At 39.9% G+C, this 10,310-nt stretch overlaps 1 protein-coding gene across 6 annotated transcripts in view; it reads right to left on the minus strand.

Moving 5' to 3' along the window:
- TET1 (tet methylcytosine dioxygenase 1) overlaps positions 1-10,310 on the minus strand; it is a 55,403-nt gene that overhangs the window by 19,867 nt on the left and 25,226 nt on the right. For all 6 annotated transcript variants that reach the window (XM_017746320.1, XM_017746318.1, XM_017746323.1 and 3 more), the window contains 3 exons: positions 10,008-10,310; positions 8,689-8,779; positions 7,964-8,057 (listed from right to left, as the gene is read on the minus strand). In XM_017746320.1, the coding sequence (XP_017601809.1) occupies positions 7,964-8,057; positions 8,689-8,779; positions 10,008-10,310 (488 nt within the window). The remainder of the gene's footprint in view (positions 1-7,963; positions 8,058-8,688; positions 8,780-10,007) is intronic.

The raw sequence follows: 10,310 nt of genomic DNA on the forward strand, positions 1-10,310 counted from the left end.
TCCGATCTCATTCCTACAGCTATCCAGGTGTCTTTGTTGATGTGTACATCCAAAGGAAGTCAGCAACTCAAGTAATTCATTTTATCAGCTAGCCCAGATAGTCTCAAACAGCAGAACCTGAGAATATGAGAGAGCCTTCAAGGTGAGCCACAGCCAGCTCAGACACAAACACAATCAACAGCTCTTAAGGCAACACACCACAGCTACACTGCTGTTTCTACAAGCCACAAAGGTCTAAACTTAACCAATTTTCTTACCAGAAAGCATGACCCAAAAGCTACAGCATATTTATTGAAGAGGTGCCATATGCAGCAGAATCTGCGCCAACAATTTAGCAACAAGTTATGGGATAAACAAGAGGAGAAGTTGAGATTTTTCACACCTTTGCATAAAAGGATAGTGAAGAGACAGAAAGGGATACTAAAAATTGAAGAGTACAAGAACGAGGCCAGAGCAGCAGACTGTCCAGCCTTATCCTGACCCTGAGAGTGACTAACAGCAGTTGCCTATGACTGAACAGCAAAAAAGGCACTGGGATGTGGAGATGGTTTTCAGCGAAGCCAGGCACCTTCCAGTCACCCACCAGCAGCTCAGGGGATGTGCTCTCTCACAGCTTTTCAAGGATTTGTCTTTTCTGCATTTTCCCACTCATTGCTAAATCCATGCAGCAATTTACCACCCACTACATTATCAGGGAAGCTTAATCACAGATTATGTGAAAGAAAAAAACATTACTTTTCCTTCCTGGAGAGCTTGCTCCTTGCCAGTGCCCTCTAGCCTTGATCCAGAATGAGACTGGGTAAGACATTGCTGTTCAGCTCTCCATGCTACTGGAGAGCTGAGAGAGCCCTGCTTTCTTGTCCCCTTCCCTCCTGCCAGGCTGGCCAGTCTGCACCTGCCTTTCCCAGTTCTGCTGGGGGACCAGACCTAGCCAGTACCCCAGCCTGGGGGGCAACACACTTTCTCACAGAGGCAGAACTATGTTCCATGTTTTCTTTGTTTCTTCCCAGTAATTCTCACCGGTTTTGCTGTTTCCATCATGACTGAACAAGCTGATGTCTAATGAGCCATTATCTTTAGCACTAACACTCCAGTGTCCATCACTGTGCATGTGAAACCACAACACTGCTTTTTGTGGGACTTTATCAAGTGAGTTTTAGCTATTATTTTAGTGGCCATTTGTTCTGATTGCAAGTCCTTCCTGCTCTCTTCATGATGCCTGTCCTTCTTACATTATCCTAAACAACTTTTTATCATCAGCAGTTTGGCTCCTCTCTCCCACTTTTTCCAAACCATTTTTGAACAGTTTGCAATGAACAGCATCAGTAAAGTTACACTATCAATAAAACCTGCTTCAGCTGTCCAAATGCTTGAGTTCTACTTCCTTGGCAGGAGCTCTAGAACAAGGAATAAGTACACTGTGAATAAAAATGTCCCGAGACATAAGCCAGTCTACCTAAATTAGCATGTACACAACTTATGGAAGTAGCTAAGAGCGTGCAGAAGTTCAGCCCACCAGATGCTGAATTACCACATGGATGAGAAATTACTTTCCAATTACCATCACCAGAAGAGCTCTGTTAACTTTAACATGATAGAAACCAGACACCACTAGCAAAGAGCATAAAATTTTAACTGCGCTAAACACACTCCTATAAATTACTGGATTAAAAAACCCCCAGAACAACAGAATCAACAAAAAAAGTCCTTTTTAGGGTTTTTTCACCTCCATGTGGTTCCACTGCAGTATTCCCTCCAGCCCATTCTGAATTTCTTCAGTAGAATAAACTATGTCTCCTTTGCAGGGTATCAGTAATTGATTTGAAAGTGAGAACATACTTAACTGTTCCCTGTAATTTCCTGAAATAGGAAACTCATTTAGAGCACTGTGGCTCCAAGTTTTCTAACCTGCAGATTTTGCCTCTGTACAGAGTCTGTGTATGGAGATCCCTCAATACAGGACAAGACTCTGCTACAATTCCTTAATAATCCGCCAGTGCAAGTTGCTGTTCAAACCTGCTGCTGTTCTGGCAGGCAGTGCTGTGACAGACAGCAGAACAAATGGTCCAGCTTGTCACAGAAGTGAGTCCGCCCTCCTTTTTCCTAATTGCCCCCTAAACATACACTAAACCACATTAAAACTCTTTTCTTACTAGAAAATGTTACATCCTTTTATTCTCAGCATGTCTAAGAGATATGAAAATGGAAATGAGTTCCACTTTGCTGAATTCTCTCTTCTTGGTGGTGCATCAAAGGAGACAGCTCTGAACAGCTGCTGTCAATCCAATCCTGTAAAGTTCCTTAGCCATTTCTGCAGGAGTATCACTGATGTGCAATACCTGCAATTATCTGCAAACACTTCTTTTCCATTTGCTCCTGGCACCAGTGCTGCACTGGTTACAGATGAGCAGATTGCAGTACATACAGGCTGATTCTTCTGCAATCACGCCACCAGCACTGCAGAAGTGAGGACAAAATCCATGTCTCAGCTCCCACTGCTCTTCCCCTCCTCACTCCCTTAGGCTTCCCTTTCTGCCAGACTGCAGCCATGGAAAGCTGCCCTTGGTTTGATAGGGATGTTTGTTCAGAGGTCACGTTGCTTTAAATAAAGTAGTGAGAATGCCAAAATTCTTGCTCTTTAATAATACTTAACCTTGTCTACCTTAACACAGCTTTTCTCCTTCATTTTTTACTTTATTACTATTACTTAAGGAACAGCTTTACTTTGGATGATGTTACAAACATTTTTGTCCAAACTGAACTCCTCTAATTCTGTATTTAGCCAACATTGAAAATAGTGCCTGCACAGCTACACACACTAACATAATGTGGCACAACACTATGGCAAGAAAGTGATGCTCTAATAAAACATTATCCAAAAAAGTGAGCAAAACCCCCACCAACCACCCTCTCTATCTGCTAAAAATAATTTCCTTGAAGACTTCTCCTATGGAGAACATCACTTAATCATAAAGACAGTTCAATAAATGAAATAAAAGCACAAAGTACAGTAGGCTGTTTAAAGCAAAACGGAACTGCATATCCTACTTACACCTGTGTCTAGGAGACAGTCAGTCCAGCAGAATTTACTTTAAAGCCTCTTTCAAATCTATTTTTAAAATTCCCCACTCATGTTCCAAATTACATGACAGCTTCACTGTCCCCTACAAACAGGGCTGCACTGTAACTTCTGACCCCTTAACTGCCAAGCAGGATACAGAAAATAACGATCACAGAGCCATTTGCCTTTAATAGATTACACATCTCTTCTAATACCAACAATAACAGAGCGAGAGTCAAAGCAGGAGTAACTTCTCCATTTTCTCACTTTCTCAATTCCCACTTTCAATGACCTTCTCAACTCAAACCAAACTAGCAAATTGAAGAAAAACATCTTCTCTGCATCTATAGAACAGTTTATTGTTATTAAGGCTCACTCAGGACTTCACAAATTGTAGTTTCTGGCATTTAATTACAAATTCCTATCAGTTCAGTGATCTAGAAAATCTTTATTATAACAGTGGGCCATCTAAGCATTACTTCAAAAACATTAGTTTTAGTGGCTAGTATCAGGTTTGTGTTTGTACAGGACTGGAATGAGGATTTTTATCTGTTTTTATTCCACTCCTACTTTTTTATTATTTATACAGCCTACTAATAAACAACCAACATAAATAAAATAGAGATCTGTCAAACTATAAATAAAAAACTCAAAAAGGGCAAACAGTACATAAGCGAAAGAGTCTAAGAAACAACTTCCAAAAGGCATAAAAGCACCATAGCATGGTATTTTCAAAGAAATTAGGGCTACCACCAAGATAACAGAATCGAAAACGTCAACGGATCATCCAACTGTTAATAAAAACCCAAAAACCAAAACCAACCAAACAAAAAAAGAAACAAAACAAATTTTAAAAAAAAGGCATTCAGAGAAGATAAGGCTCAAATGTTCACAAACAAGAAGTTTGGAAAGATTCCCATGTCAGAAAAGCTTCATAGGGGACACCCAAGAATTTTTTTTAAGTTAAAGCCCTGACAGAAGTGGTTAGAGAACAATATAGTAAAAAACAAACATACACACAAAACCCAAACCACCATTCCCTGCCCCCAAACAGCAGCCGTTTGCCAAGTTCAGATGATACCCACAAAAGAAACTCAAGGATCAAACAACTACAGTATTAAATGTGATGTACATTGTCTTGATTTTTCATACATTATTACCAGAGCGCCTGAAGATTCCCAAGAGGACCCAGCTTTATAAAAAGCCCCCGGAAGAAATCAGTTAGTGCCGTGATCACATCAGCCTGGTATCTGTGAGGGCAAGGCACGGATCACCCAGGAAAGCTGATGCACAGGGAAAGCTCAAACTTCTCAAGTGACTCTGAGCTGGGCATTACCATGCAGGAATGAGAATCTGGCATAAGGATTGAAAGTGCTATGAAAATCCCAAATTGCTGCTCTGCAACAGTGAAAAAGCAAAAACAACTGCAAGGAATTACTGGGAATGGAGCACAGGGATGAAATCATTATTGCCAACATTGTAACTCCCAGCAAAAGAGAACAGGAAGGAAAGGCAAAAAAGATGACAACATTTATGAAAGGCAATTGAACACAAAAACACTGCTTCCAGCTCAGGGAAGCACAAAGCTGTGAATTACTGGAAACCAAGTGAGTTTTCTGGAGCAAAAGTGAGCAACTGCCTTGCTCTTCCACCTTTGTGCTATTTATCAGTCATGGAGACACAATATTGGCAAAAAGAACCTCAGCCTGACCTGGAGGGTTTTGTCATTTCTTCTCTCTCATCTTTTTTCCAGAGCTGGAGCTTTAAAAATTGCATTGCAACTCCAAATGAAGGCAAAGATAGCAGTGATACCTTAGGTGATCCAAGTCAACATCCACTGAAACCAGGAGAAGGAACCCACAGGAAATGGATTTAATCCAAAACCAGCAAGACCCAAAGCTCAACCCCCTCTGAGGTCTGCAGTGATGTGCCTTTGGCTTCAGTGCTGCAAGATGATGCCTACAGTGAGCTAACTTTCACATAAATTGAGGTAATTGTAACTTACCATCACACAGAGCAGGAGAAAACCAAACCACAACACATCTGTTACCAGCTAAAGCTCTGATGAAACAGTGGGACCAGTGAGTTCAGTCACCACTGGCTGGTTCTAGGGGATGCACAGTAACATGAAACCTTTCATTACACAAACAGGCTACTAAGAGTGACAGGCCAATCATTTCAGTACTTCAAAACTTTTCTTTCTTTAACATACTAAGAAATAGTATGATGACATGGACAAAGCAAAAAAGCAAAAGAAATCCAAACAGAAAAGAAGGAAGAATACATTTATCCCAGCAAGTGTCCCAGAATGCTAAGTTATTTTCTGACCACACACCTGTCACCTACACAGATATCCACACATTTGGAATCTGTGGCAAAACTCTATTAATTCTGTTTTGACAAACAAATGAGACAACACAATTTGATGGGGAAAAGAAAAAAACCCAGAGGTCAAGCAATGTTCTTGCTGCCTCATGCAGTGAAAACAATCACAAGCTCATCTTCCCAGTTTGTGTGGGTGTCAGTCTGATACCAACACATAGAACAGGCACAAGGTTTCCAACCCTAGGCAGTATTTACTGAAAACGTTTAACTAATAGTAGCATTCTTGTTCATATCCAGAGGCACAAAGTATCACCCTAAAATATAACACATTAAAAAAAATACAGAAGAGATGCTTATTATTAAAAGAGTGAAAGAGAAATAATTCTGCAAGTTAATGGCAACCTGAAACCTATGGAAGAGAACATCAGCTCCTCCAGGAGAAAGGAGTCTGTCTCAGAAGATGTTTAACACACCAGGTACATGTTGGGAGTCACTTAAGAGAAAATAACTTAGGAGTCACTCAGTATTATGGAATGCAGTCACTAACAGAAAAATGTATGGACACAGGTATTTTAGAAAGCCTCCTTAAATTTTAAAATGTTTCTAATGAACCAAAAAATAAAATAACCTAGTGGAAATAGGGGAATTTAATTGGGAAAAAATAGTTCAATGTGATCAACAGGTAAGTTCCCTTCTTTTATTCTGTTTGCTTCAGCAGAGCTCCATCCCAGTGCTCTCAGCGGTGAGTCCGTCAGGAACCCTAAGGGCAAGAGTATGTCCATCTACAAAGCAGAAATGAGTCTGTTCCAAAGGACACTGGAAATGAGTAAGTGAAAGTCCCTGTGCAGCTACAGAGCCTCATGGCTACAAGTATCAAAGAGCACAGCAAGCCTTTTCCAGACGCTTTCAAACAAATTTCACCATTAAGTCTCTTTGGTTTAGCCAAAACCCAAATATGCTCCATAAAAGGATTAAAAGTAGCACTGCCCATGAAAAATTAATGCAGCATATTAAGAACATCAACCCAAAATATGGATTTTACTCAGGATGAAACAGTTCTACAGGGGATGTCAGGGATTCCTTTCCCTCTCTTGTACTGAACAGCCACACAGTAACAGCAGACTTGGAAAAACATTCTTCCTCTTTAGGTGTAAACTCACACAAAAGAAAGTCACTGCTCCCTAGAACTCCAGTTAAATGAACATTGCAGTTGCCTCTCACAAACATTTCACATACAGAAAGGTGAAAATCTAACTGGAGAGCAGGTCCCTATACCTTAAACCAGCCCTTTCCATAGGCACCCCAGCACTTCGACTGTCACAATGCACACACCTGTGGGACACCATAAATCCTGCCACTTCTGTCTTATATAAAACACAGTATGTTGATACTGGCAACAGAAAAATCAAGGTTAAGAGTTAGTTTTAAATGCCTTCTTCCTTTTAGCTGCTCACAACTGTTTCTATGGTAAAATTTTTAGCTCCTGTCCTCTGTTAAAACTAAGTGTTTTACTTAGTTGAAACACTGAGAAGAATCTTACCAGTCTTTTTGGATGAATTGTTTATGAAATTAGTTTTAATTTTTTTTTCTTGGATACTGAATTTGTTATTAAATATTATCTGAAGCACGAGCGCATATGTGATTCCCTTCTGAAAAATATTTTATGTATTGAGTATAAAAAACACATTTGTTCCAACCACAACCAGTAAATGTTTAACATGCAAATTCACTCACATACAATATGCAATAACCTTATTTTTGGCATGTAGTTACAAGCACTACCCTATCAACTGTACAGTTACCTTCAGTTTTTTCAATCAAGTCTGAAATTCCTAAATACAGCAATACATTTTTTTTCTTTTAACAACCAAGTTCTTTTATTATTTCCAAAACTCAGTTTACAAGATTTCCAGTCTACTTTTTACCTCCCTCAGTGGTTTCAGCAAAGATTAAGGACAATCATTTCTTTCCAAGCTCTCTCCTGGAGCTTGTGTCTGTTACCTCATTTCCTGGCTCCTATGAAGCAATGCAAGACAAGACTTTGGTGAAAACTATCATCATAACATTTACATTTTCAAATACTGAGTTCAGTACCTCAAAAATAGTAATGAACCCCTTAGCATATGAGATTGAAATTCTCCCATCACTCTCTTTTCTTCTAGTGGTCATGCAACTGAGAAGGGTTTTTAAAAATGTTCCTGGATAGTTTTCCAACTCCCTCAAGCAACCATCCCTTCTTTTCTCTCTTTCACAATTTCCAATGACATATTTTACAGAACACCCCAACTTGCAGACACTGTCAGGGTATTTCTACCCTTGTTCATCTCTGCTAGCTCTGTTAAGCCTCTTCCTTTCACATTCATTCAAACCACCGTACATAACATACAGCACCACACCTTAAATTTAAATTTAAAAAAACCCAAACAAATTGTTTTCCTTAGCTTCATCATTCAGGCAGACTTTTCAATCAATTAAGAATCAGATCTTCATTAAAGACCAGATTATATTTGAAGTCAAGGACCGCACATCATTTGAAACCACACAAAACAACTTAATTGATTTAACATAAAAACTTACCCACTTGGCAATTGGACACCCCTGAGAGCTTTTTCCTTCCTTTCCTGTATAAACCACTACCTCTATTCTTACAGCGCTTCCTTTTGCTCCATACCTGCATTAAAAAAAGTTCATGCGTAAAACAAACTACTGTAGACCATTTTAAAAGAGGAAACATTTTCAATAAAGGATTAATGAATTTATATTTACTGAGAACAGAAAAAACCTGAAGTATTTATAAAGCAAAAAAAAAAAATCCTTTTAGTTTAAAACCCTACTTGCAAGAGTAGTTTTTGACATCTCTCTTCTGATAAACTTCTGCCACTAAGGAAATGTTATCTGGGTAAGAAAATGTGATCTACATACAAATCCTAGTGCAACCAGTCACTAATACGACCTTTTTCTTTCCAGTTTGCCACAGCTTCTTCACAGGTAGGACACCAGAAAACCTTATTCTGCCAGCTGCTGATCTCTGTCCTTCCTATTGACTTCAAGGGCACCTCAGAACACGCTGCACTTGAACTTCAGCCCTGAGGTTGCAAGGACTCAGAAAAGACACGAGTTTGGACCTGAAGTGCTCGTGTTCACTGCATGCACATCTGAACAAGAAAACACTTTACAAATGAGTACTGACAAAAGTTCAGTAAAACAAAGCTAAACACAGCACTTCATTTCTCAGAGCTCTACTTCTTCCCTGTTTAGACAGTCAAAAATACAATGAGCATTAAAAGCTGAATTTTCCTCACCTGTTCTCCATAATTTCTCTCACAGCAGCAACACTTGGTCCTGTCCCGAGGTGCGTGTAATAGGGCCCTTCATCTTTTTCTATAATTTGCTCTGTAAGCAGGAAAAGAAAATGATGTTGGCACATACAAAATTTATTTACCCCATTAAAAGTAAACTTACAAACAGTTTACGGAAATGCCTTCCAAATTAAATTAGAACACATAAAATTTGATCCTGAAATATCATGAACAAAGAGTATGACAAGCTTTTTTCTTCAGACACTTTGAAATTATTTTATACTTCTTTCTTTTGATGATTCTGCTAGTATTTTTTTTTAATGTTATAAAGTAAAACCCTAATTATAGCAATATTTTGCATTCTTTAAAATTTTCATAAGAGGAGCTGGCATGTACTGACTAAGTAAAATTCCCAATATCCTTGTTGGTAGGAACATTACTAATTCATTTCAGACAAACGGGAATTGAGGGCAATAAAATAAATTAACTGATAGTCATATCCTACAGAACAGAAAACATAACCCAGGCCTCTTAACAAGCACTCTGTAGATTCAGAACATGAAAGCCAAGATGAAACAATCTGCCTGCGTACGATTTGTTGTGAAGGGTCTGACTTGTCTTTCCATCTGGGTGCTCTGATAGCGACAACAAAGTGCGTCTCACACTCTCAGCCGAGCTGTGTTTGCACAGCCCTCCATGCAGAGCTTGCTCGGACATCTCCTGCTGCAACAGAGTTACTCTGCAAGTGGTCCCACCTCAACTCCACCTGAGCTCTCCTCCACGTGGCCAGGTGTCAGGACCCTTGGACATGGACTCTTCCAGGCCATCTCACAGTGGCCATTGGGACTAACAGTGACAGGAACAAGGCCACCCCCAGCTATGCTCTCCTGCTTGCCTAACAGATTTAGGCAACAAGGACAATACACTGGGACACTGTTGCCCAGCCCACTCAGGCACAAACCAGTTCTACACCATGAAAATCATGACCTGATACCATGCAGGTAAGTACACATAAAGCACAAATCAGCAATGGCAGAACAACAAACAGAAAATCTCCCTTTCTTCCAGGTTCAAATTTAAGAGGAGGATTTAAACCTGCCAGCTGGAGTACAAAAAATACTCAATTCTGCTGTGTTTTGCAAGCCCAAAGAACACCAAGCAAAAGTTACAAAGAGGGGAAAGATAATTTCCTCCTTTCTTCTAATGGTTGAAACACTGATTCTTTTGCAACAGCTGTCACATACACTTCCTCACATTAAAGGAAGCAACATGAGCACACCTCCATTTGAAACGTACAGGCAAAAGTTAGCAAAAACACTTACCAACACAGTCACAAGTTGGCAATTCAGATTGTCCTTTTTTGGTAGGTGTGTCTATTAAATTTTTTGTAGGGGTATCAAGAAACTTCATAGGTGATTCAAGGAAACTGCTGAGCGTGTTTTTTGCTGGGGAACACCCTGAGTCACCTGTGCTCTGGGCGTGGTCAGTACCCAAACTGGTTGATGTCAGAACGGTCACCTCACCCATACACTCCATATTCCTGAGAGCTTCAGCAGAACCTGGTACCTGGGCCCCACCACAGGGAACAGGCAGCAGCTGTGACTTCGGATCTACCTGTTGAACCT

Source organism: Corvus brachyrhynchos, unplaced genomic scaffold, assembly GCF_000691975.1.
Source record: "Corvus brachyrhynchos isolate BGI_N302 unplaced genomic scaffold, ASM69197v1 scaffold279, whole genome shotgun sequence".
In the NCBI taxonomy this organism is placed as follows: Eukaryota; Metazoa; Chordata; class Aves; order Passeriformes; family Corvidae; genus Corvus; species Corvus brachyrhynchos.